Source organism: Salvia miltiorrhiza, chromosome 1 (genome assembly GCF_028751815.1).
Source record: "Salvia miltiorrhiza cultivar Shanhuang (shh) chromosome 1, IMPLAD_Smil_shh, whole genome shotgun sequence".
In the NCBI taxonomy this organism is placed as follows: Eukaryota; Viridiplantae; Streptophyta; class Magnoliopsida; order Lamiales; family Lamiaceae; genus Salvia; species Salvia miltiorrhiza.
The window spans coordinates 26,203,625-26,231,391 of record NC_080387.1 but is presented as its reverse complement, the minus strand read 5'-3'; the positions used below and the strand labels follow the sequence as shown (position 1 = coordinate 26,231,391).

At 35.0% G+C, this 27,767-nt stretch overlaps 2 protein-coding genes and 2 long non-coding RNA genes across 4 annotated transcripts; 3 read left to right on the top strand and 1 right to left on the bottom strand.

The window, feature by feature from the left end:
• Positions 1 to 778: 778 nt before the first annotated feature.
• LOC131017000 (L-ascorbate oxidase-like) lies at positions 779 to 3,098 on the bottom strand. The gene is made up of 5 exons (XM_057945852.1): positions 2,797 to 3,098; positions 2,606 to 2,698; positions 2,236 to 2,445; positions 1,966 to 2,160; positions 779 to 1,895 (listed from the first exon to the last, which is right to left on the bottom strand). Exons 1-5 carry the CDS (start codon positions 3,049 to 3,051, stop codon positions 939 to 941), a joined length of 1,710 nt encoding a protein of 569 aa, XP_057801835.1. The 5' UTR covers positions 3,052 to 3,098; the 3' UTR covers positions 779 to 938.
• Positions 3,099 to 12,334: 9,236 nt separating this feature from the next.
• On the top strand, positions 12,335 to 14,985 carry LOC131017014 (uncharacterized). Its single transcript, XR_009099328.1, has 6 exons — positions 12,335 to 12,970; positions 13,521 to 13,670; positions 13,814 to 13,962; positions 14,210 to 14,230; positions 14,339 to 14,422; positions 14,832 to 14,985. It is a non-coding gene; the product is annotated as an uncharacterized LOC131017014 (long non-coding RNA).
• Positions 14,986 to 14,999: 14 nt separating this feature from the next.
• Positions 15,000 to 15,656, top strand: LOC131016991 (uncharacterized). Its single transcript, XR_009099297.1, has 2 exons — positions 15,000 to 15,043; positions 15,448 to 15,656. It is a non-coding gene; the product is annotated as an uncharacterized LOC131016991 (long non-coding RNA).
• A 6,017-nt stretch (positions 15,657 to 21,673) lies between these two features.
• On the top strand, positions 21,674 to 23,988 carry LOC131005210 (uncharacterized). Its single transcript, XM_057932048.1, has 6 exons — positions 21,674 to 21,752; positions 21,837 to 22,075; positions 22,276 to 22,482; positions 23,275 to 23,367; positions 23,452 to 23,559; positions 23,635 to 23,988. Exons 1-6 carry the CDS (start codon positions 21,674 to 21,676, stop codon positions 23,986 to 23,988), a joined length of 1,080 nt encoding a protein of 359 aa, XP_057788031.1.
• Positions 23,989 to 27,767: the final 3,779 nt, after the last annotated feature.

The following is a 27,767-nucleotide window of genomic DNA, read 5'->3' as shown; positions in this document are numbered from 1 at the left end:
TTAAAAAATATGCAATTTATGCAATTGAAACCAACAATGCAAAATACTCAAGCAAATCGAAATTGTGCATCTATGCAATTGAAACTGTGCATCTATGCAATCGAAATTGTGCATATTTAGTTTAATCTCAGCCCTCTATTTTATTTAAATCAATGGCTTTAAATTGGTTCCTAGTTTTCATCTTAAGAAGGGTTTTTATATTAACCCTACCCTATATATATATATATATATATATATATATATATATATATATATATATATATATATAATCGTAAAAAAAATGAAATTAGCGACAGAATTATTTTCCGTCGCTAATACCGACGGTCATTTCCGTCGCTGATTTCGGACGACGCCGGCGTCGTCGCGTGCTCGCCTACGGACGGTCCGTCGTCCTTTCCGTCTGTAAATTTTTTAACGACCACTTTTACGGCAACACACGGTGGTCGTCGGTGATCCGTCGGTATCTGACTTTACCGACATAATTTTTCGTCAGTAATCGGTCAGATTTTTGTAGTGTTTTTTTGCAATTACATGCTTTTGCGAAAAAAGTGTATAACTATATTAATGGTATAATTGTACATTTACATTAAAAAGACTAGTTTTTCCATATTTTTATATAGATGGACAATTTTTCCTTTGCTTATACAAGAAAGGCTAGTTGAAGGACATGAATTAATCTTAAGGATTTAAGAATATTGGTTAATGTTAGGTGTATATATATATTTTCATTATCATCAAATGTAATAGAAAATGTCATACTATAGAAGACAATAGAGAATTTGAATCGAGATGCACCAACCTCATACTAGATCGACAATCACGCTTACAATAAAAAAGTGGAGCAATACATGATTAATTAATTAATCAAGTGGGATTATAATTACTTAAATTAGAATAAAAGCAAGAAGAAGCTAGCTAGTCTGATGATGATCTGATGATCAGTTATTCATGAGATATTTGGCCGTCAATCCACAGGCAAGGCCGTCAGTGGGAACGTCGAGAAGATCCACACCTTCCGCAAACACAATCCCCATTCCCATATACAAATGCGGCTCAATATGGCAATGAAACACCCACGCCCCCGGATTATCCGCCACAAACCGCAGTGCCGTCCACCCGTTCGGGAAGATCACCGCCGTGTTCCTCAACGGCGGCGCCGTCGAGTTCGACAACACGGCGGCGTCCGCGTCCGTAAACTTCCCCTCTCCATAAGCAAGCACCCAGAAATAATGGCCATGCATGTGCCACGGGTGGATCTCACTGTCATTAGGCGTCAGCGTATTCGCGTTCTGCAAGATCACATCCACGGTGGAATTGATGTCGAACGTGTAGATCCCGTTGCCGACTGTGGTGACCTGGCCGGCGGGGGGCGGCTGCGTGATGTCGTAGTCGGCGGGGCTGTAGTGGTCCGGGGGGCTGGTCTGATTGAAGGCGTCGGTGAGGTTATATTTGATGGCGCCTAAGTAGGGGGTGGTCGGGAGGGACAGTGAGATGCTGTTGATGGCCCATTTCGTGAACCCGTCGACGTTGTTTTGCGTGTTCAACAGCACGATCCGGCGGTCGGCGCTGGGCGGCGGCGGAGTGGAGCCGGTGGGGGCGTGGATCTTGTTGGAGAAGGCCTTGCTGTAGTCGTAGTCGTCCCAGGCGGGGGCCACTGGAGGGGGCGAGAGGGGGAGCTGACTCGCGGATGTGGGTTGGTAGTTGAGGAGGGTTAGGGCGGGCGGGGTGGCCGGCTTTCTCCCTCTGACGGCGGCGGAGATCCAGTAGTTTTGGGTGGCGTCTTGATTGGTTGTGAAGAGGACGGAGTAGCACTCGCCGGAGTAGATGTCCATGTTGGGCACGGTGAATGGGTCCACGTAGTTGCCGTCGGCTTCCACCACCGTGAGATTGTGATTCTGTGTATATAAATAACATTAGTTTTTTAAATGAGGAAGAAGATTTGATAATAAAGTGGAAGATGGTTACCCCAATAGCCAAGTTGAGAGAAGACAATGAAGTGGAGCTAGCTATCCTGAGGCGGTAGGTGTTGTTGGGTTGGACGTGAAAGATATAGGGAGCGTACTGTTCACCGCCTTTAATGTTGCACGGCCCTAACGATGAGTTCCCATAGTTGGCCGCCAAGGAGCAATTGAACTGCCCTCTACCATTCATTAACAAAGTCTGCATGCCAACAAGCATCGTAAAAAACTATATACATATTAAATTAATATCATCGAGGCAATGGAATTGAATTACCTGTGGCTCTCCAATCCAAATCATAGGATTGGAGGAGAGATCAACCTCTTGATCACGAGTGGAGGAATGCCACCAATCACTAAGCAGAAGATCCAACTCGGCATCGTACTGGAGCGTCTCCTGTCCTTGGGGCGAGTTCACGATCAACATCCCGTAGAGCCCCGCTGACCGTTGCATCCCGAAATGCCCATGGTAAAAGTATGTACCCGCCTGCACCACATTTAATCATTTTCCATCCATCATATATCTATACATAGGATTAAGTTCAAGTGAGAAATAAGAATAATGAACAAATCAATAAATTATACGAATAAACTAATATAATTAATAAACAGATTTATCTATTTAATATATGTATGTATATATGTACCCTGTCGACAGTAAACTTGTAGACAAATGATTCTCCTGGATTTATGGCGCACTGCGAGATGGAGGCTGTTCCATCCGACCATGGTGTCCCAATCTGCGTATTATTAAATCAAAATATATTGAAATTTTCATGCAAAATATATATAGAGTATGATAATGAAATATATAATGAGATATAGAGAGGAGATGTACCTGTCTGATTCCATGCCAGTGGATGACGACTCCCTCTGTGGGAAGGCCGTTGGTGAGGTGAACCTGAATGGTCTCGCCGGCCACAGCCCGAATGGTGGGGCCCGGGTAGTGGCCGTTGATGGTCATAATCACATCTTCCACCCCGTCTGGAGACCACCGCATGTATCCCACCTCCCATCTCAAATTCTGCTCTGCCCTTACACTATTACTCATCCAAACCAAAATCAAAATCAACCATGCTGATGCTGATACCATCTTTTCTATATATCTAAACAAATGGCTGAGGGCTCATGAGTTGCAACAATGCTACCTGCTTCTATTATATATAGTAGAAAGAGAGTGCGTGTGTATCATGTGATCATTTTTATATATATTTAGGTCATAAGATTCTCTTGGATATATATCTGTGTCCATACCTATATAAAAGGAGTTTTAATTTGTTCTCAAATTTAGGTTTTGTCTATTCTATCCCTAGCCATAATTAATATTTTTTAAAGTAGTGTACGTAATAATTATTTTTAAAAATATTACTCTTCAGTCCACCAAAAGTATGGTGTGATTCGAGATACACAAATTTTAATAAATAGTTGGGTAACTTCATTTGTTAGACAATTCATAAATGGTTTGTTATATATATGAGTTTTTTATACATTGGGATTGAAAATACACTTAATTTTCGTGGACGAAGAAAGGAATTACTATATCTTAGTAGTGTTATATATGCCATTAATGTAATTAACTCTTGGTAAACATTCAAAGATATACTATATATATTTCCCGTTGTGTAAAAATAGTTCTAAATTTCATTTTGAGATGGACACAAAAAATAATTATATTCCATTTAATTTATAGACACTATTCCGCAATATATGACACACACCATTTTAATTTAACATATATATAAACTCCATTATTCACTAAGATGGGTCTTTTATCCACTTTAACACTACATAAGTAGATTTCTCTCTACTCACAAAACATTCAGTTGATATTATTAAAATTCGTGTCACTCCCTCTTACGACTATTTTTATAGAATTAATAGAGGGAATATATAATATCTATTGTAACTCTTGATTACCCTTTTTATATATAGTCTATAAGTGCTAAGGGAATATGTCTCTATTACTCCCTCCGTCCACGAAAAAGTGCCCTATTTGGGTGCCGGCACGGGTACTAAGAAAGCTAATAAAGTTGTTTTGAGTGGGGTAAAAATTACAATAGGGATAGTTCTAATGACATTGATTAGTTTGTTAATATTTTCTTGTCTTTTAGTTGTTGAGAGTTTAAACAATCATACTCTTTATTGAGTTCGATTTTAATGTTAAAGACTAGTATTTAATTTTTATGCCTATTTTAATTCTTGTGTTTTTTTTAACATATTCATTCTTTTTTTATGCCTATTTTAATGTTAAAGACTATTTAATTTTTATTTTATTGTATAATTGTAGAAATCAATTGATTAGTTGGCACTAATATATAAAAATAAAATAAAATTTACTTTAATTTGTCAAAATATAAATATAAATATAAATATTATTATCCACACATATATTATGTGTGGTTTAAAAAAATTAATAGAGGTGCACACCAAATATAAAAATAAACTTCATTAAATAAAATAAAACTTAAAAAAGAATTACCGCCATATAATAAATGTTACAAATAAATTTTCTGCTACACATTTTAAATGTCAATAACTAATTGAAAGTTTCAAATTGTTTCACCTACACATTTTCAAAATATGTGTGGGTAAAACATCAATTAAGATTTGCATAAATAATTAATTAAAGCCAAAATATAAATGTAGCTAAAAATATTTTCCCACGTTCCTTACATGTCAAGAATAAATAATGATAAAATTCATTACCCACACATAGATAATTTAGAATTATGTGTGGTTAATAACTTTTATTAGTTTGCCACGTTGGCGCAACAAATTTAAAAATAAATTTTATTATACATAAATAAAACTTAAAAATAATCGTAAAATAATAAATGTCACGAAAATGTTTTTGTCACACATTTTAAATGTCAATAACTAATGATTTTTTTTTTTGTGAATTACCTACACATTTTGAAATTATGTGTGACTAAACTACCACACATTATTATGTGTGGGTAATTATGTGTGGGTAAAAACTCAATTTCTTGTAGTGCGGAATTCACACGTGAAGTGGAGTTAATTTTCAGAACATATTTATTATTCCATTGAGCTAATCAACAAACACACATAGCCCCAAAGCTATTAAATCAGGTTGTAGATACAATTGGAGATACAATTTGGAGGTTTGTGTGTATTTCTTCCACTTGTTTGAGTTCAAAGAAAGAGTAATTTAATTTTGGGGGAAATGGGATTGATTAGGTGTGGGGGAGTTGGTTTCGTAGTTTTAATTAGTGGGTTAATTGTGTGGGTTAATTACATAGATTAAATAAAAGTGTGGATTTATTAATGACATAAGTTGTAAATAAATTGAAAAGTAAAGGGTATGAATGTACAAAAAGATAAACATCGCATTTTTTCGTGGAAAAAAAAAGGGTAAGTAGGGCACTTTTTCGTGGACAGTGGGAGTATAACTCTTAATACCCTTTTTAGTCTATAACTGCTAAAGGAGGAGCGCTTGCATACACACGAGCTCCTTTGTCACTCTATAAAATTAATGTACATGTACACATTGATCATTATAATATTAAAATCTAAATACTACGCAAAATCACTAATGTTCTTGGGATCCAAAGAAATAAGCACATTTATGAATAATTGCATCTTCTAATATTAGTCAATACGCATATATTCTCATTATTTAAACGTTTGAGTTATTGAAGAGCATATCTTTTGGCTTCTTTTAGAACTACCAATATGAAAAGCATCTACAAATATTAGGGGTCAGAGAAAGCGGCATCTAGACTAGATGTACTAATGAAACTACATATATTAAACATGGGTTTGTTCTTGTTAATTCATCTCCCTTTTTCTATTTTATTTTTTGGATAAGGTTCAATTAATCCTATGTGGGATTTAGGTAAGAAGGTTGCAAATCTAATTTTAAAAAGTAGAATATTATGTAAGTTTAGTACTTCTCCCTAATTGTATTTCTTTGCTACTGTCAGTGTCACTATATACTAGTGGGTATGTGCATGACGGGCTTTCAAAAAAATCATAATTTATTATAAAAAATGATTTTGTTGTATATAATGAAGAATCAAATTTAAAATGTCAGTTTTGAATTAAGAAGTACAAAATTTAGCGAATAATTTCTTTGCTAATGTATATTTAACAATTTCACAAATATTATTAATTATTAATTCTGATCGATTTTCGATGGACCTATAAACTGCTCCCTCCGTCCCAATAAAAGTGACCACTTTTTTTTGGGCACGGAGATTAAGAAGGGGATTGTTATGTTTTAATTGAGTGTGACCCACCAAAATTAGTGAGTAATTTTTAGAAAGTGGCCTACAATTGTTGACCAAATTAGTGAGTAATTTTGACATTTTTAAAAAGTGGCCTACAATTGTTGACCAAATTAGTGAATAATTGTTGACTTAATTAAAGTAAACTTTTGCCATTTTTAGAAAGTAGCCACTTTTAATGGGACACCCAAAAAGGAAATGTGGCCACTTTTATTGGGACGGAGGGAGTAGTATTTAGAAAAGATAACATATTTACTATTATGGTTCAATAAGAAAAATTAGTTATATTATGAGAATATACATTTTATAAGGAGAACAAAATAGAAAAAAAAAAAGAAAAAAACGAAGGGGACGATGATTTCGAGAAAATCTCGAACGCGAGCACCGCCAAAGAAGTGTAGGAGAAGCTCCAGAACGCGTGCAAAAGAGCAGAGCAAGTAAAAAAGGTACGACTTCAAACTTTAAGAAGAGAGTTTGAGTCTTTGCATATGAAAGAGTCCGAATCGATTTCGGATTTTTTTTCAAGAGTCTTGGCGGTGTCAAATCAAATGAAAAGAAATGGTGAAAAATTGGAGGATGTTAGAATTATGGAGACACTACAAGAATTCAACTCATAGACAACACAATATAGACAACAAGCTTCAAAACCTGTTGTCTAATATGACTATAGACAACGGTTTTCCAAAAACCGTTGTCTATTTATGGCGGTCATAGACAACCAGTCTGAAAACCGTTGTCTATCATGACTATAGACAACGGTTTTTGGAGAACCGTTGTCTATTTAGGGCGGTCATAGACAACGAGTCTGAAAACCGTTGTCTATTAGAATAGACAACGGTTTTCAGACTCGTTGTCTATGACCGCCCTAAATAGTCATGATAGACAATGAATATATTTTATATTTATTTTCAAATATCTAAACCCGGAACCTAAATACACAAAAAAAAACAAAAAGTGAGTGAACACAAAATTGAAAAGCGGCGCCCCTATCCCCTCCACCCAGCTCAGTCGCCGCATAACCCTACCACCTCCCTCCACTCCGGCGCGGCTGCGAGGCACCGCCTCGCTCCTCCCTCCACCCTGGCGCGACGCCTCCCTGCCAGAGACGACAACCACCGTAGTCCCTCCACCCCTGCGCCCATCCGCCTCCGTCCACCCCGGCGCGGCACTGCTCAGATTCTCCTCCTCCGGCGCGGCGCTAAATGCGATTGGTGCCTCTTTTTATTTTATGGTGAAATTCATATTTCAGATTTTAGTTTGAATTCCAATATAATAACAAATTCTAGATTTTAGTTTAACCCTAATGCCCTAATTTGATCTCATCCAAATTTCTTCAATTGCCATGGAAGATCTCCCCCCGCCTCTTCTCCTCGAGATCCTCGGCCGCCTTTCCGACTCCGCCGACGTCGCCCGCTGCCGCGTCGCTTCCCGCGCACTCAACTCCGTCGCACCGGAGATCCGGTCCGTCCACCTCTACTGCTCCCACCTCCGCTACGCCAAGTCTCGATCCCCTTTCACCCGGTCCTCCATCACGCCTTTCAAGCAAGTTTTCTGCAGATTGATATCCGAGTTGCACGTCGTGGAGCTCGTCTTCGTCGGCGTTGAGAAGCCGCTGCGCCTCGTGGCGTACGACGACGTTGAGGATGAGGACGATGATTTGTTCCTCAGCGACGTCAATTTCGTCAAGGAGTGGCTGCCCAAGGTTTGCCGGGATTGCACTCAGAAGTATCAAAAGGGTCTTGATATTATTTTAGGGCGAGAAAGCGCTGTCCTCATCCTTGATGATACAGAAGCGGTGAGTATCAAAAGGGTCTTGATATTGTTTTGGACCTGTGTCATTGCAACCTGTAGTTATAAAATGCTCATAGTTAAATATTTGGCACATGAATAGCTCAAGTGGGTCGGACAGGCTGATATTTACTCTGGCAATATCCAAAATATTTTGTTCAGTTCATCCATCAGTTCCCATCATGTATGCAGTGAAATACTTCATGGTCTTCAAGAGTGATCTCTGCTTATTCTATTTAAGTTTTAGCTGCCTATGTCGCATTCTACTGCACCATTTGAGGTGATGAATGACTTTCAGATGTTCTGCCTGATTTATGACATTATCATATTCTATGCTCTACTTGCAGGTGCTAAAAACTGTTCGGAAGGAAGTTTTGAAGGATTGCAAAATAGTCTTCACGCGTGTTATCCCGATCAACTTCACAGTCGAGCACCACCACTTGTGGAGAATGGCAGAGCAACTGGGAGCTACATGTTCAACTGAAATCGATCCATCTGTCACACAAGCTACGTGTAACTTGCTTGTTTCCGGTGTCTGTCAATTATGTTTTAATGTAATGTAGGATGATGATGATGATGTTTGATTCTAATGTATGAATTTTATTATTAATTTATGTATTTTTGGCTTTCCATATTATGTTTTTTAGATTTACTTAAATATATATTGAAAAAGCAGGAAATTTTAAATATAAATACGAAAGAAAAACTGTAATATAGACAATGGTTGTATTAAGAGAATAGACAACGGGTTCCCGACCGTTGTCTATCAGAGAATAGACAACCGCCCTTCAATAGACAATGCTCTCATTTACAACAGTTGATTTCTTAATAGACAACGGATTTTGACCGTTGTCTATTAGCGTTTTTTTTTGTAGTGAGAAAATATTGCGGTCACTAACTCCAAGATTTGAGCATATAGTAATCACAATTGCAAGCATATGAGGAGAAGCAAAAGAAGAAGCAAGAAATTTCCAAGCAACTTTTAAAGTTGCACGTAAGCTCGAAAGAGAAATAAGAAGGTTCGAGCAATGGCCATGGACAGTCCAGGAGAGGACGTGGCCAAGGACAAAATCAAGGCAGAGGCCGAGGATGTGGACGTGGTCGAGGACGAGGAGCTTTCGTCAACAACAACGAAAGAAATGGGTATACAAGTGGTCGAGGAAGGAGCAACCCGCAGTCGAGGTACGATAAATCTTCAGTGAAGTGTTATAATTGTCATAAATTTGGGCACTATGCTTCCGAGTGCAGAAGTGAAACATTAAGGATTGAAGATAAGGGCAATTATGCTGAAAATACAAGTCAAGAAATTGGTAGTGTGCTTCTGGCATATAAAGGAGAAGCTGGAAGACAAGATGACACGTGGTCTAGCAATCACATGTGCAGAAAAGAAGCATGTTCGTGGAGCTTGATGAGTAGGTCAGTGGCAACGTCTCCTTTGGTGATGAATCTAAAATTCCAGTCAAAAGAAAAGAGAAAATTTTAATTCGCTTGAAAAATGGAAATCATGAATTTATTTCCAACATTTATTACGTGCCCAATATGAAAAATAATATTTTGAGTTTGGAACAACTCTTAGAGAAAGGTTATGATATGCACATGAGAGATTATAACCTTTCAATAAGAGATGGCAAAAATAATCTTATTGCCAAGGGGCCAATGTCTAAAAATAGAATGTTCTTATTGAATATTCGAAATGACGTGGCAAAATGCCTAAAAGCATGTAACCAAGATAAGTCTTGGTTATGGCATCTTTGGTTTAGGCACCTGAATTTCAGTAGTTTGGAGTTGCTGTCAAAGAAGGAGATGGTGAGAGATCTACCATCTATCAAGCATCCTGATCAACTATGTAAAGGTTGTCTACTGGGGAAGCAGTTCAGAAAGCCATTCCCAAAGGAGTCAAGCTCAAGAGCCCAAAAACCCTTGGAGTTGATTCATGCTGATGTGTGTGGACCGATAAATCCAAGCTCCCTTGGTAAAAATAATTATTTTCTGCTATTCATTGATGATTTTTCTAGAAAAACGTGGGTATATATCTTGAATCAGAAGTCAAAAGTATTTGATGCATTCAAGAAATTCAAAGTTGTCGTCGAGAAGGAGAGCGGACGAAAAATCAAAGCCTTGAGGTCTGATCGAGGGGGAGAATTCACATCCAAGGAGATCTTGGAGTTCTGCGAAGCAAATGGAATTCAGCGGCCACTGACAGTTCCAAGATTCCCCCAACAGAACGGAGTGGCGGAAAGAAAAAAATAGAACAATCATGGAGATGGCAAGAAGCATGTTAAAGACAAAAAATCTGCCTAAGGAGTTTTGGGCAGAAGCAGTGGCGTGCGCGGTGTATCTGTCCAATCGATCGCCGACAAGAAGCGTTTGGGAAAAGACTCCACAAGAAGCCTGGAGCGGGAGAAAGCCAGGAATTTCCCACCTGAAGGTATTTGGGAGCAAAGCCTACGTACATGTACCACATGAGAAAATGAAGAAGCTCGATGATAAAAGTGAAGCATTCATCTTTATCGGGTACGACTCTAACTCTAAAGGCTATAAGTTATATAATCCAAATACCAAGAAAATAGTAATAAGTCGAGACGTGGAGTTCGACGAAGAAGAAGTATGGGATTTCAGCTTCGGCGGTGACTTCACCTATATCCCACAAACAAAGAGTAGAAGAGCAAGTTGGAGAAGTCCAACAAGAGCCAGTGACTCCACCAGCTTCACCTGTGCCAGTCACTGAAGACTCGCCACCATCTTTCTTAAATGAAAGAGCCACACTACGAGCAAGGAGTTTGGGCGAGATATATGAGGATACTGAAAGGTTAGAAAATCTCACCTTATTCTGCCTATTTGCTGATTGTGAGCCTGTAAGCTTTGAAGCAGCAAATAGTGAAAATGGCGAGTTGCAATAGATGAAGAGATCGATGCCATAAACAAGAATGATACGTGGGAGCTCGTGACACTACCAAAAGGGCACAAGGCCATTGGAGTTAAGAAGAATTCCAAGGGTGAAGTTGAAAGATATAAAGTGAAGATCATCGTGAAAGGATATAGTCAAAGAGCTGGAATCGATTATGATGAGGTATTTGCTCCAGTCGCTCGCTTAGAAACTATCAGACTAATACTCTCTCTTGCAGCCCAAAATAGATGGAAGATTTATAAAATGGATGTCAAGTCAGCCTTCTTGAATGGATATATAGACAAAGAAGCCTATATCAAGCAGCCAATGGGCTACGAGGTGAAAGGGCAAGAAGATAAAGTCTTGAAGTTAAAGAAGGCCCTATACGGACTAAAGCAAGCACCAAGGGCATGTAATAGCAGGATCGATAAGTACTTGGAGGATAATGGTTTCACTAAATGCCCTCATGAGCATGCTCTCTACGTGAAAGTCAATGGTGGAGATGTCTTAATTGTGTGCTTGTATGTAGATGATTTGATTTTCACAGGAAATAATCCAAAGATGATCGAGGAGTTCAAGAAGGGCATGTCAAAAGAATTTGAGATGACCGACATTGGGCTGATGGCGTACTACCTCGGTGTGGAAGTCAAGCAACTCGAAGATGGGATATTCATCACATAAAAAGGTTACGCCAAGGAAATTCTCAAGAAGTTCAAGATGAAGGACTGCAAAGTAATCAACACGCCAGTGGAATGCGGGATAAAATTATCCAAGAACGATGGAGGAGAAAAGGTGGACCCGACATTATTCAAGAGCTTGGTTGGAAGTTTACGATACTTAACTTGCACAAGACCGGACATTCTTTATGCGACAGGGCTCGTGAGTCGCTATATGGAAAATCCAACCTCCATCCACTTCAAGGCAGCGAAGAGAATACTACCATATCTCAAAGGTACGCTCAACTATGGCATATTCTATTCAAATCACTACTACAAAAATGCACATACATAACACCGCATACATAACGGTTTTTTTAAAAAACCGTTATGTATGAGCGCATTTTAGGAAAAGATAACGGTTTTGACGAAAAACCGTTATCTATGTAGTGTTGTCTAAACGCTTAGATAACGGTTTGAGTTAAACCTTTATGTTTGTGCGTTATCTATTAGTTACATACATAACGGTATTACAAAACCGTTAAGCCGACCGTTATCTATGATCATCTTTTTATAACGGTTATTCTAACGTTACGAAAAACGTTATATATGAGTATTATTTACAACGGTTTATTTAACTGTTATGTATACATGTTTTGAAAATGGTTATGTATGCATATTTTTTTAAAACTTATATTATATTTAAAAATAAAAAATAAATTACTTATTCTAAAATTTGAATCTATTTGTAAATATAGACTTTGAAAAATTAAAAACTCATAACTTTTTTTTTTCATTAAGTAACAGTTATATAAAATCTGAAAAGATTATTAAAAACCTAAATACCAAAAATTGATTAATTATAAAAGTGAAACAAAACATTATTAAAAACCTAAATACCAAACATTATTATAAAAGTGAAACAAAATATTATTAAAATCTGAAAACATTATTAAAAACCTAAATACCAAACATTATTAATATTTTATTATATATTTATATTTTATAATATAATTAATTTTCTAATTTTAACCCTAAACCCTAACACATCTGAAACTCAACTCCTCCTTATTCCTACCCGCGCCGCTCTTCTCACTCTCAGCCTCTCATTCGTCCCTCCCTTCCGTCCAGCGCCGCGCCGTGCCGTCGTCCACCCGTCGTCGCCGTGTCGTCCGCCTGTCGCGGACTACCCAGGCTGGGCCAGGCGTCTCCCCTTCCGCGACGCGACAGCCCAGGCGACTACCCCCTTCTCGGTTCCAGTTTCCAGAGGCGAGAAGAAGGCCCCCTTCCGGCGGCAGCCCAGGCGACAGGCGTCGTCCTTGGAGGCGGAGGCGACTACCCCCTTCCGGCTTCCAGTTTCCAGCGGCGACTACCCCCTACCCGACTTCCCCTTCCGGCGCGGCTGCCGGCCTGTACCCTAGGCCGTCTCAGGTAAGCTTCTTTTCTCTCCCCATCCATCTCTCTCTCGTCGGTCTCTATCTCTCTGTATCCCACTCTGTCTCTCGCTCAATCTCCCTCTCTCTTTCTCAGTTGGTAGCCACCGCGGACCGCCGTGGCGCGGGCAGCGCCGGCGGTTGCCGCCGCCAGCTGCTCCACGCCGCAGTGGCTTGCGGCTGTTGCTGCTGTCCTCTTCTTCTTCTTCTATTTCTTTTCTTTTACTGTTTTTATTCTATTCATTTTTCTAACTTAAAATCTTTCGATTTCAAAAGTCGATGCAATACACATAGCCTGCTAGAGGCGTCACCGGTCACCAGTTTATAATCTCTTTGTAAAGTGGAAGCATACTCTAGATGTTAGAGAAAATTGATGTCACTATAATGAGATTCCTGTTTAGTCTAAATGCCTTTTTGATATAAGAACTGTGAACTTCAGATTTTCTGTCATTTGAAATGAATTCGTGGCTTTGATATTAGTTACCAAGTGGTAAACCATTTCCTAGTTATCTGAACTTTCCTGTTTATCTTGGTGCATTTGTCATTAGAAAAAAACCGGCAAGCGTGAGATGGATGCTGCGAAGTGCCTGACAACCTTCCTCTCTGAGTATGTAGTTTCTGCTTTTACAGATGCAGCTAAAGTTTTGTTCAATGATCCCAGCCATGTGACCGAGCTAAGATGCTAGGCCTCTATTGAGGTTAGTACAAATTCACTTGCATTTTTCATGAGCATCAGCATCATGTATGGAAATTAACAGCTGAAAATGAAAAGCTGAAGGTAACATTTGAGGTCTGCTTTAACTATCTCTTGGTGAAACATATGTTTCGTAACTCATGATAGGCTGTGGCGAATCCTGAATGGTTGGTTCAGAGTTTAGTGAGTTCTCTGGAAAAGAAAGTAGATGAAGGAGAGAAGAAGTATGAAGAGTCGAACAAGCTAGCTATGGAGGCAGAGACAGAGATAATTAAGCTGAAGACCGAAATGCAGAGGTTGATATATAACTTTTTTTCTACTCTTGAATCAGTTATCGGACAATTAGCTCATTATTTCCATGTAGTTTATTCTTTTTAAGTCCTTAGAAGAGATAATATTGGTTCTTTCTCACAGGTGAAAAAAATTAATGAAATCAATAGATTGTGTTTATTTGGCCTCATGGTATATTCATTAATATTTCCATTGTACTTAGGAACTGTCTCAGCATTTGGTTCTTATTCCTTTTCTCCTCTTGATATACAGGAAGGGGAGAATGGTCATCAAGTAAGTGCAATTTAAAATGGCGGTTCGATGCTTATTCTGGTGCTTTATTAACCAACTAAAAAATTACGTTCTTTACCATTCTGATTGTGCTTGTAAGCTGTTATGCAGGAACTTTTGAGTGCAGCACCAAGTAAAAGATTTGGTACTGAATCAGATAGCGCATTGAGGAAATCTACCATTGAAAGGCAACGTGTGAGTTATTCTATGAAAGCTTTAAGTTAAGCATATTTTTCTACTAGTGCCTTCTTTGAAACTGATCCATCATGAACTAGAAAGGACTAAACTAAGACCTCCATATTTTATTCAGCCTTCAAGTGGGGCTCTTCTTTCCAGTGAAGGATAAGTAACTAATCATAATATCTGCTAAATATTTTCTTGACTATTGTTTTTGCTTTTCTTGTATGACTTCTACCTAAAAAAAATCTTTTGGCAGTAAAGTCTATACCGGTTGAAGCAATATATAGTCTAGTTGATTGTCTTAATAGAAATAATATTTGTTGTATCCTTACTTTGATAATTGTTGCTCTATGTTTGAATTCATCTTCTCTTTCTCAAAGCATAGCTGACTACCAGCTTTTAATAAGCTCACTCGTCATTGCAGGGAAAAGCTTAACTCCATGAATTTGATGCTTTATATGGCACCGATTGCTGTTGTAGTTTGGCTGTGTTTGTAATGGAACCTGATATATTTAACTTAGTTGTCGCACTTGGAAAGGAACATAAATTCATGTGGATTCTTCTTTTCGTTAATTCAACAGTGGATTATTGTGCAATTTCCTGGTGACTAAGCATACAAGTGCTCTAACACTCCAGGTTCGTCTCCCTCGACCAAATTGTGTGTAGGGTAGATAGTATGTAATATGTTTATCTCAGGGGCATTTACTTTTTAGTATTAAGAATATAGTATATGATTGTGTATTTGAAAGATAATACGAGTGATGTGATAACATTAGACCAGTTTAATAAAAATTGCCAACTTATATGGAACTCACATCACTGTCATATTTGCTTATTCCTACTGAGTTCTTGCATCAATTTTGGGTACTTTTAGTGTTTAGTAATATTTCCTAAAAAATGTGAAATGGAGAAGTTTTTAGTGCTTAGTAACTTGATAGGTTTTGTCCATTTTACCAATCACTTTGATATGCTTTTTAAGTGTTTATCATGATGCTCTATATTGTGATTCTTGGTTGGCTCTTTGTATGATTTTGTGGCAGGTTTGTGGTGGATTAAATGAGTCGTACGTTGAGCTGAAGAGACTTGTGAATTCACAAGAAAAGTTGTACCATATGGCTAGCTAGTTGCATATTTAATATGTTTAGTATTTTTGTAAGGCATAATAGTATAGATAGAGCAGTTGTTGAATTTTGACTATATTCAAATCTTGTATGAATTCTTTTTTATGATAATAATATAAAATTAAATATTTTGGATGATATATAATATTATTATTGTTGGTTTTATCATTTATATTGTTATGTATAAATTAATAGATAACGGAGAAATAGAAATCTAATTACGGTCAAAAACGTTATACATAACGGATTACCAAACGTTATTAATATAAAAAAACCGTTATGTATAGGTGTGTACATAACAGTGAATATTAAACTTTCATGACGGTTTGAAATGTTATGTATAATACTATAGATAACGGATATAATCCGTTACGTATATATAAACAATCGTTATGTATAATAGAATAGATAACGGATATAATACTATAGATAACGGATATAATCCGTTATGTATAATACTATAGATAACGGATATAATCCGTTACGTATATATAAACAATCGTTATGTATAATAGAATAGATAACGGATATAATACTATAGATAACGGATATAATCCGTTATGTATAATAGAATAGATAACGCTTAAATCTCCGTTATGTATGAAATCCACATACATTACACCATTATATATTACGGATGTTTTCGCACATAGATAACGGATAAAATCCGTTATCTATGAGCAAATCTGGCGTAGTGAATACTGATGATTATAAGCTTGTTGGTTATAGTGATAGCGATTGGGCTGGAGATAACGATGATCGAAAGAGTACGAGTGGGTTCGTGTTTTTTATTGGAGACACCGCTTTCACCCGGATGTCGAAAAAGCAACCCATAGTCACGCTATCAACATGTGAAGCTGAATATGTGGCTGCCACATCCAGTTTTTGCCATGCAGTTTAGCTCAGAAGCTTATTAATGGAGCTCGGATGGCCACAAAAGGAGCCAACAACTATTTGCGTGGATAACAAGTCAACGATCGCACTCTCAAAGAATCTGGTGTTTCATAATCGAAGTAAGCACATTGACACCCGCTTCCACTATATCAGAGAATGCATTGCATAAAAGGAGGTTCAAGTGGAATACGTGAAATCGCAGGATCAAATAGTAGACATCTTCACCAAACCTCTCAAATATGAAGACTTTATCAAGTTCAGAAGTTTGCTTAGAATGACAAATCAAGTTTAAGGAGGAGTGTTAGAATGTAAACTTGATTTCTAAAATTGAATAAGATATGATATTTTGTAATAGATATTTTAAGAAATGTCTAGATACAAGAATTGAAAGACAAATAGAGAAAGTTCTAGATAAGTGCACGTGTGATAATAGGAGGAAAAAATCTAAAGCATGAAGATTATAGAGAATTATAAAAAAAGCTAGAAGATTTGACCTTAGCCACAAAGTAAAATCGGTGCTACTAATTCACCGATATAAGAGCACTCCCAGCAGATCACCTAAATGCATCACTAACTCTAAATTTAGGCTAAAATAATTGAAAATGAGATAAAAAAAAAAATGCATCCAGCAGATCCCCTAAATTGGATGGGGCCCACAAAAAATTTTACACCTACCTAAATTCAATCTCACTACAAAAAAAACGGTTTTTAGTGGCAACAATACGAGTGACGATCATATTTCTGTCACTACAAATAGCTTTTCAGTGACAAAAAAAATCGTTGTCACAAAATAATGTATCAGTGACAAAAAAATGTATTGTCGATAATTTTTGTCACTATATATCAGTGACGAATTGAGTGTTGTAACTATAAATATGCATGTAGTGACGGTACGATATACCGTTGCAAAATAGTGTAGTAGTGACATATTTAATTGTTGTCAGTATTTATTGTCACTACATGTTAGTGATGATCTTATTTTTATCACTACAAAACATATGTATAGTGACAATATTGTGTATCGTGACAATATAATGTAATAGTGATAAATTATATTGTTGCGGATATTTAATGTCACTGTATAGTAGTGACAATTATATTTTTATCACTAAAAGTTTGAATATAGTGACAACACGTATTAATATCACAAAATAACATAATAGTGTCAAATTTTGTTGCTGTCATTATTTATTGTCACTATATATTAGTGACACTTGTCAATTTGTCAGTATAAATATTTTTATAGTTACAATAATTTATTTTCGTCACAATGATTATAACAGTGATGAATTGTATTATTGTCATTATTTAATGTCACTATACGTCTGTGATGATTGTTAAATTTGTCACTGCAATCATATAAATAGTGACAATATATTATGGTGTCACCGCAAAGTGCAATAGTGACATACGATATTAATTATTCTTATTTATTGTCACTAAATTTCTTTGTTAAGTTGTGACAGTCGTTTCACTCGTCACCAAAAAATTCATTAGTGACAAACTTAATTGTTGGCGGGATGTATTGTCACTATATGTCACAAAAATAACAATGATATTATAAATATTAAGAAATGCGATGATAATATACAAATTAATTTGTATTTTAATACGAATTAGTTTGTAATTCTTCAACCACACTACTGCACATTAAACGTGATCACGTTTATAATAAAAAAAAAAGCATAATGCAATGAATTGATATGCTAATATCAGGCTTTGGTTCACAAAGATTATTGCTCAGAAGACATGATCAAGCTAATTATGAAATATGTGTATTGCTCAGAAAACGTGATCACGCTTATTATGAAATAAGGAGTATTGCTCAGAAAATGTGATCACGCTTATTATGAAATAAGAGTATTGCTCAGAAGACGCGATCACGCTTATTATGAATACAGTATTGTTCAGAAGACGTGATCACGTTTATTATATATGAAATAAGAGTCAATCTTGTTTAAATAATTCTCGTAACAACAAATATATTAAAATAGAATTAAAAAAACATCATAAATCATCTTCGCTGTCGAGTCTGGTAGGAGAATCTTAAGCATCGAGTTCGAGTTTCTAACAGTTTCTTGCGCATCTTCATCATTCACAATGGGCTTCTTTTCTACCTTAATTGCGCTACGTCGAATGCATGGTGCACGAGACTCGTGAATGTCGTCTTCAACTTCCGAATCAGGTGCAAACAAATTCATACGTTCTTGTGCAGACCTAAGATGCAAAGCCATATATTCAGCTTTTTCTAAGGATTCTTTTGCCTCCTTTAAAAGCTTTTTCACCGATGCTATTGGGTCGACAAAATAATCATCGACTAGCAATTGCATATCGAATGATCTCACTTTGTTATCCTCATTCGCATCCATAAAACTCAAGAATATAGAAATCTTACACCTGCAATAAAAGAGTCTATTAAAATTTGGTATAATAGAATGAGAAGAGATGTGACCACTCAGCTCAATAATTCTAATATATATAGAGATTAGATAGTAGATTTGCATAACAAAATCAGGAGATATACATGGAAATAGTAAAAAAAAATCTAAAACAAATCTCAATAGAACGATGAACTTGTTTCGAAATTAATTGAAAAGGATGGTACTTAAAAAGAAATGAAAAAAGAGACATGGAATTAGCTTGAAAGAGTCCAACGACATTAGAGATTCTTATAAAATAATCCTAGATTTATTTTGACATTTATTTTATTTTTCAATTTTTATTTTTTATTTTTTATTTTGGGAATTATATGTTAATTTTATTTATTTCTACTAATTTAGAGATTCCTTTCAAAGTATTCCTAGATTTGTTTTCATTTTTATATTTTTTTCAATTATTTAATAAAAAAATTCGAAGATGATTTAAAAAAAAAAGCGAAATACAAGAAAAAAGGTGTTTGGTGGATTTGAACCTGAGACACTAAAAATATGTGAGTTATACTTTGCCACCTTGTCCGATAGTGGCAACCGCATTAGTGAAGCGTTAGAAAGAAAAATAAAATTAATCATATGATGGGGCATCGATTGAAAAAATAAATAACATATACTTGAATTAAATGTATTATAATAATCCAGTAAATGCTATATAACAATAGGAAACAAATTTTAATTAATTAATTAAAATAAATTAGTGAAGTTCAAAAAAAAAATTGTGAATACAATGTAATTTTGGTTGGAAAACTATATAACATATACTTTAAGAGAATGTATTATAATATTTTATTGAAGTCGAAATAATTAAACTCAACGTTCATCAAGTTTAATTACATAATTGAAATAAATTAGTGAAGTTGAAAGCAAAAATACAATATAATCAATCCTACGTAGAGATTTTACTCGGAAAACTATATAACATATACTTTATTAAAAGCCATATGATAATAAGAAAATGAACTACTATAGTGTGAGTAACGAAACAGAAAATTTTCAACGGAATCATGCGATGAGATTTTGCTCGAAAAACAATATTACATATACTTTATTGTAATATATTATAATAAAGTATTGTATTATATTACATGTTATATGGTTCTCCGAGCAAAATGCCATTGTATGATTCAATTTTTTTTTTCAAATTCACTAATTTATTTCAATTAATTAATTCATCTCTATTTCATTGAGTATAATTATTTCTTATTATTATATCGCGTTTAATACTATATTATAATTCATTGTATTCAAGTACATGTTATATAGATTCCGAGCAAAATCTCTACGTAGGATTGATTATACTTTAATAAAATTTCCTTCATTATATATATCTTATAAAATTTATTTTTATTACAACTTCACTAATTAATTAAACTTCATTTCATCGAGTATAACTATTTCGACATCGTTACTCACACAATAGTGGTTCATTTTGTTATCATCATATCGATTACAATACTTCATTATAATATATTCAAATAAAGTATATGTTATATAGTTTTTCGAGCAAAATCCCATTGTATGATTCACTTGAATTAATTTTTTTTCCATTACTCACACTATAGTAGTTCATTTTCTTACTATTATATCGCTTTTAATAAAGTATATGTTATATAGCTTTCCGATAAAAACCCCATCATATGATTCGTTTTTTTATTAAAACTTCACTAATTTAATTCAATTAATTAATTCAACTTCATTTCATTGAGTATAATTATTTCGACTTCATTATTTACACTATAGTATTTCATTTTTTTTATTATCAAATCGACTTCAATACTATATTATAATACATTGTCTACAAGTTTTATAACGAATAGTTGAATCGACCTGCTATACATAGTCTTGCAAGTGAAATACATTCATATCAACCATTTCACCTCATTTTATTATATTTTTCCTCAAAATCACTATTTTACTTTAAAATAATTAATAAATATTTAACGAATAGTTGAATCGACTTGTAATACATAGTCTTGCGAGTGAAATACATTCATATCAACCATTTCACCTCATTTTATTATATTTTTCCTCAAATTCACTAATTTAACTTAAATTAATAATTAAATTTTAATTTTATAACTTATATGTAGAACTTTGCAAAAGAATATATATGTAGAGTTTGATTTAGCTTATAATATGAATTAGTTCGTATTATATTCTCTATCAAAATTATTGCAAAATAAACGTGATCATGCTTATAACAAGAAAAGCGTGTATAATAATTTGGCGTCAATAATATGTTTTGTTTTACAATTTGACCAAGAGTATTTAACAGAAAATGTGATCACGTTTATTACCAAAAAAAGGCAGACTTAATTAGCAGTGTCTTCAATATTTTTAGAGGCAATCCGTTATTATATCTAAAAAAAAGAATTAAATTTATTTTGAAAAATATATGAAACGTGAAATTTAAATTTTTGGAGAAAATCTAAAACATAAAACTTACCGCCAATATCAAATATTTACCGCAAAATATAAAAGAATACATATTCACACGTTCTCATCCACTCACGTTCTCCCACTTCAGTCACCACTCAACAAATTAAACCCTATTCTTCTTCTCTCATTCTCAACTCACGTTATTCACTTTGAAGCAAATTTCTATACTTCTTCTCCTCATTCTCGTCTAAATCTTTGCTCTCCTGCAAACTACAAAATTATATTATTTTCTTTTGCATCTTCCCAACATCATGTCAAACGATCGCATCGTGAACACCTCGTGTAAGTTGTTATTTTTGTTCATTGAATTTTTTTCCTTTTCAATTTTTTGATTTCTTTATATGAGAAATAATATATTTTTTCTCTCTACAGTTGATGAAATGGATGAAGATTTTCAAGAAGAGTTGGTGGAACCATCAATGGAGGAAACAATAATTTCACAACACGATACGGCTAATGGTTTTATTATTAATTTCATGTTTGTATGTAATGTATATTCGTATTGTGATTGGTTAGCTAAACCATAATATATATTTGATATAGGTGCGCCCAAACGGAAAGTCAGAGGTGTTACGAAAGGCTTATCACTCCAAAAGAAATGTCAGCGTACTCCAAAATTAGACGTGATTATACATCCGACAAGAAATCGGATTGTTGGCGAGAATGCTAAAGACTTCAAGACAGAAGCGTGTGTGATGGTAAAACAATTTGCACAAGTTCAACACCCTCGTTGGAAAGACATCCCAATGGAAAACAAGAGGAAGATGTGGATTGGAATGAAGGTATACAAAAATATTTATTTTCAGTATCAATCGTTCGTTCCATGTGGATTGGAATGAAGGTATACAAAAATATTTATTTTCAGTATCAATCGTACGTTGGAAAGACATCCCAATCGTTCGTTCCATGAAATTAGTGGGAAAGTTTTCTGTGTTATCACGTTTATTTTGTATTTTTCTAAGCAATCACCTTTTTCTTGCAGCAAAAGTTTAATCTGGAAGAAGACGTCCACGTCAAAAAAGTAGTATTTCACCAATTCAATCGCCAATATAGGAGTTACAGGCATAAGTTGCACGTGCACTATCTTGAAAACAAGGGCGAAAGAACTATCTTGGATAAGTCTCCACATGGAGTAAATCGTGAAGATTGGAAACTACTAATTGATTATTTTGAGAGCGATGCATTCAAGGTAATAGTTTTTTTTTTATTCAAGCTTGGTTGTGGTTGATAATGTTGATATACTTTGTTCGATCGACATTGATTTTATTTGTGTGGTATGTGATCTTTTGGTAATTTGGTTTCAATGAGCATATTTAGATTCTTGAAGCATAGTATGAACTAGACATGACCATGCCTATTGTGTAATTGAATGTTTAAAGCAATTTTGAAATATACATGACCACGCCTATTCTTCATTTGTCTACTGAAAGCTATTTGTAAAATATGCGTGATCATGTTTACTCTTTTATGACCAACTGTTGAAACCCATGTGGAATATATGTATGATCATGGTTATTCTTAGATTGTCTTATGTCTTTTTTTGGCTGCTGAAAGCTAATTGTAAAATATGCGTGATCACATTTACTCTTAAATTGTATTCTACCACACTGTTGAAACCTATTTTGAAAATATGCGTGATCACGTTTATTCTTAGATTGCCTTATGTCTTTTTTTGATGCGTAATCACGTTTATTCTTAGATTGTCTTATGTCTTTTTTTGCTGCTGAAAGCTAATTGTAAAATATGCGTGATCAAGTTTACTATTAAATTGTCTTCTACGCAACTGTTGAAACTTATTTCAAAAATATGCGTGATCACGTTTATTCTTAGATTATCATATGTCTTTTTTGGCTGCTTAAAGCTAATTGTAAAATATGCGTGATCATGTTTTGAAACCTATTTCTAAAATATGCGTGATCATGTTTATTCTTAGATTGTCTTTTGCCTTTTTTTTGACATGTTTCACGTGTACTGTTTGAAGAAAATTAGTGGGAGAAATAAAGAGAATAGACAAAAACTTACAATGAATCACTCATGTGGAACAAAATCCATTGCCCAAGCTTGCTATGAAGAGGTACATGATTATTAATGTTTGTCCAATCGAAATAGTGCATATTTGAATTATATGTTGTTAACATTAACATGTTTACGATATTAGCGTGATCCTGAAACTGGCGAGGAGCCTACTCGTACAGCCGCATGGAGAAAAAGTCGATACAACAATGAGAAAAAACAATGGGTTGATGATGCTTCTAAAGAAGTTTATGTGAGTGCATATTTCTGTTTATGTGTACATACATATGTATGAAGTACAAATTCTAATATAAATTGTTATGTTCAGGAAAAGCTTATTATGTGTCAAAGTCTACCAGAAGACGGTGGAGAACCTATGACCGAGGATGAAGCATTCATAAAAGTTCTTGGAGAAGAAAAATCTAGCAGATTACGTGGATGTGGAGATGAGATCAAGCCAACTTCTAAAAGAGGAGAAATGATAAATCTTGATCTTCAAAAGGAGAATGAAGAATTAAGAAAACAAAATCAAGAATTGACAGCTCGATTTGAGTCCTTAGAAGCTCAAGTTAGTAACAATGAAGTCAACCTACAGACTCAAGTCGAAGCTGTTCTGAGAATGCAGCTCCCAGGTCTCATGCAAAGCTTGAGTCAAAATAGTGAAACTCCAAATTCCAATTAATGTCGTTTAGGTGTCTTTTAATGTATTTATTTCCAAACAATGTGATATGACGTTTAATGTGTTTTATGAAATATATTATTTTAATTTAATTTTCTCAATTTTTATATATATATTTCATATTTTTAATGAAAGAATAATTGATAATATTGTATATTAACTAGCAAATTAGATAAAAAAAATATTAAATATGATGAATAATTTAAATTTAGTGACAAATTGTATACTTGACATTATATTAATATTGTGACAACCTTCAAAATTATTTTCCATCACTAAATTATTATCAATTTGTGACACTAATTATAGTGATAATAATTTATGTCACTATAGAATTTCTTTTAGTCACTATATTAATTTGTTTCAGTGTTGAAATAGATTTGTCACTAAAATAATATTGTTATAATGACAATAAAAAATATTTATTTTGTGACAACTATACTGCGTGACATTATTACGGAATAGTAGTGACGATTGTATCATGTGACTAAATCGAGTCGTTTTAGTGACGGTAGCCACACGTGACTATATACAAATTGTTTTGGTGACAACTATAGAATGTGACTAATTTATGTGCTTCTAGTGACGATAAAGACATGCGACTACATACCAAATTATATAGTGACAGTAAATAGACGTGACTAATTGATGGAGTTGTAGTGACGATAAAAAAATGTGACTATATATCGAATAATTTAGTGACAATTATAATGTGTGACTACATAAGTGATTTATTGTGACAAATAATTCATGTCACTGAAACAATGAACTATAATGACGATCATTGTACGTGGCTATAAAAATTCTATATTGCGATGACTAATTATTGTCACAACATCATCATCTTCAGTGACAAGATCCTCTGTCACTATACTTCAATATGTAGTGACGTTATTTTTGTTGTTGTCACTAATACTTTTAGTGTCGGTGCATACAGTCTCGACTCAACGACGAACACAAAAGTCGTCACTAATCACTTATAGTGACAATTTTGATACATACAGTGACAAAAAATGTCGCCACTAAAAACCGTTTTTTTTGTAGTGTCTTAAATTTACACCCACCCTAAATTTATTTTAAGCTTATAATTCGTAGGGCCCACACATAATTATTATTTTTATGTAGAAAATAGGAGATCTGGTGTATGCATTTATAAAATCGAGATTCTAAAATTAAATAGGGAAGCTTTAGGAAGGAATATAGGAGCATAATTTTGGGATTTCTGCTGGGAGTGCTCTAATAAGTGTATAAATATAACTTGCATGTTTGTAATTAAGAACGAAGTGAATTGAAGAAGAATTTAGTAAATTATCCTCCCACTCAAATTCCTTCACACACACACATGTCCATTCAATATATATAAATAAACTTGTTTCTCCAATTGTGTTCTCCAAATATAATTGAAAATTCTCCAACATAGTCATTTATTTTCAACAAGTTAGGGCTGAAAATTTTCAATCCGATAAAATTATATCCCAAATAGCCCTTAACTGAATAGCTCGATACTCGATAGGGATCGCCCAAAAATAGTCTGAACTGTAAAAGGCTGACCCGAAAATAATGTATTCAATTCTCCGGTCTCATTATATAAAAATTTTCTCGTTATTTGATTTTCAACTTTCTTACTTTGCTTGTAAAATTTAGTATAATAAATTTTTTTCTCTAAAAGTATGTGAAATGTATTTTGATTAAATATTGGAAAGTTATATCTCAAGGAATTGCATATTAGTTATTAGAAACAATAGGGCCGAATGGCCCTATTCAACATACAACATCAAATTTTGTCCACCATTTGAAAAAACATAAATTTTAGTCATTTTTTGTATGTCATGACTATTCTACCCTTTTCTCTCTTTCCTCTCTCTTTCTCATCTCCCTCTCTCTCTCTCCAGCGGCTGCGCTATCTCCTCTCCCCTTCTCATCTCCCTCTCTCTTTCTCCAGCGGCTACGCGGCAGCGGCGCCGAGCAGAAGTCATCGGAGCAGATCTGATCGCAGCTGATCTGATCGCAGCGGCGGTGCCAAGCAGATCTGATCGCAGCTGATCTGATCGCAGCGGCGTCGAGCAGAAGTCAGTGGCAGAATTCGTCGGAGTAGAGGATGAGGCGGCGGCGGTGGAGGAGATCCGATCCTCTGAAACGCGTGGAGGAGGGATTGGTCAGGTGGCGGATGATGAGGCGACGGCGGCGGCAGATCAGATCTGATCTGATCTGATCTGTGCTGCACGTATGGCACTTATGGCACTATTAGTGCCATAAGTGCCATAAGTGCACACTTCCCCCTAGGGTTTAGATGTTCCATTTAGGGTTTAAATGTTTCATTTAGGGTTTAAATGATGTTGTTGTTTCTGTATTTGTGCTGCACGTATGGCACTTATGGCACTATTAGTGCCATAAGTGCCCAAATGACCATTTTACTTAGTTTTATTTTGAATTTTCGTTGGCACTTATGGCACTATTAGTGCCATAAGTGCCAAAATGACTATTTTACTTGGTTTTATTTTGGATTTCCGATGGCACTTATGGCACTAATAGTGCCATAAGTGCCTAACCCGACCCGGCACGCGACCCGCGTGCCTGATCCTACCCAGTCCGCCTCATTAAGGGCAAAAACGTCCAAATCAATAAAAATGGCCAAAATTTGTGTTTTTTCAATGTGTGACCATAAATTGTGTTTTATGCTTCATTTTGGCTACTTCAAAATTTTACTCTAGTTATTATGTAAATCGATGTTGAAATGTTAGTTCTTTATGCGTTTGTTTGTTTGTTACATATATAATATTATTAACATAAATATATTAGTTATATTTTTTTAATAAATTTTTGAGCTCGACTCTCGAAACTCGAACGTTTAGAATTAGAATTGAAAATTTTTAACCCGAAATTCTTTTAATTCGATTAACCCGTATTTGAATAACCCGACAAATCGATAAGATTAGTTCAAAATTTGGTGGCTTAATTAGTGCAATTGACTTCCCTGCCCATGGCTCTCCAATCCAACGCATGGGTTTTGATTTGGAGGAGATGTTAATCATTAATTAGAATATTAAACTCTTGATCATAATCGAACTTCTACATTAATTAATTAGAATATTAAAAACTCTTGATCATAATCGAACTTCTATGTCTCTCTTTCGATTAGATTGACGATCAACGACGACCCTGTTTGATATGGGTTTAAAAGTAGGATAAGTTAAATTAATATGGATTTATGTAGTGTTTGATATTATGTGTTACTAATATGGTCAACTCCAGGTTTATCCCAAGACCTTAGCTTATTTTGTGGGATTAACCCACACTAATTATCTCACCTCCCCCATGGGATTAATCCACACTAATTATTTCACCCCCTCCATAGGCTACTAATTTAGGTATTTGATATGTTAATCCAACATATTTCAATGGATACCAAACACTTTTTGGGATTAATTACCAATGATATCAAACACCCATCTGAGATTAGAAATCATGACTAATCCACACTAAATTATCAGGATAATTTATATCCTGATTAATCAAATACTGAAAATCAAACGGGCCCTTATAATCTTACTTAGGGCTGTGAATAAATTAAGTTATTCGTGAATTATTTTTAGATAGTATTCGAGCTTGTTTTTTGAAATTTATTACTAGTTTTTTTAAGAGAGATCTACAGACTACAGTCTTACAACGTACGCCTCCAGTTCAAATTTCATGTTTGTTCTTATTATGTTAGCATGGTCCCCAAGATGATTAATTAATTATGAGGCACGTCGTTCCTCGATTTTGTATTCATAAAATATTAG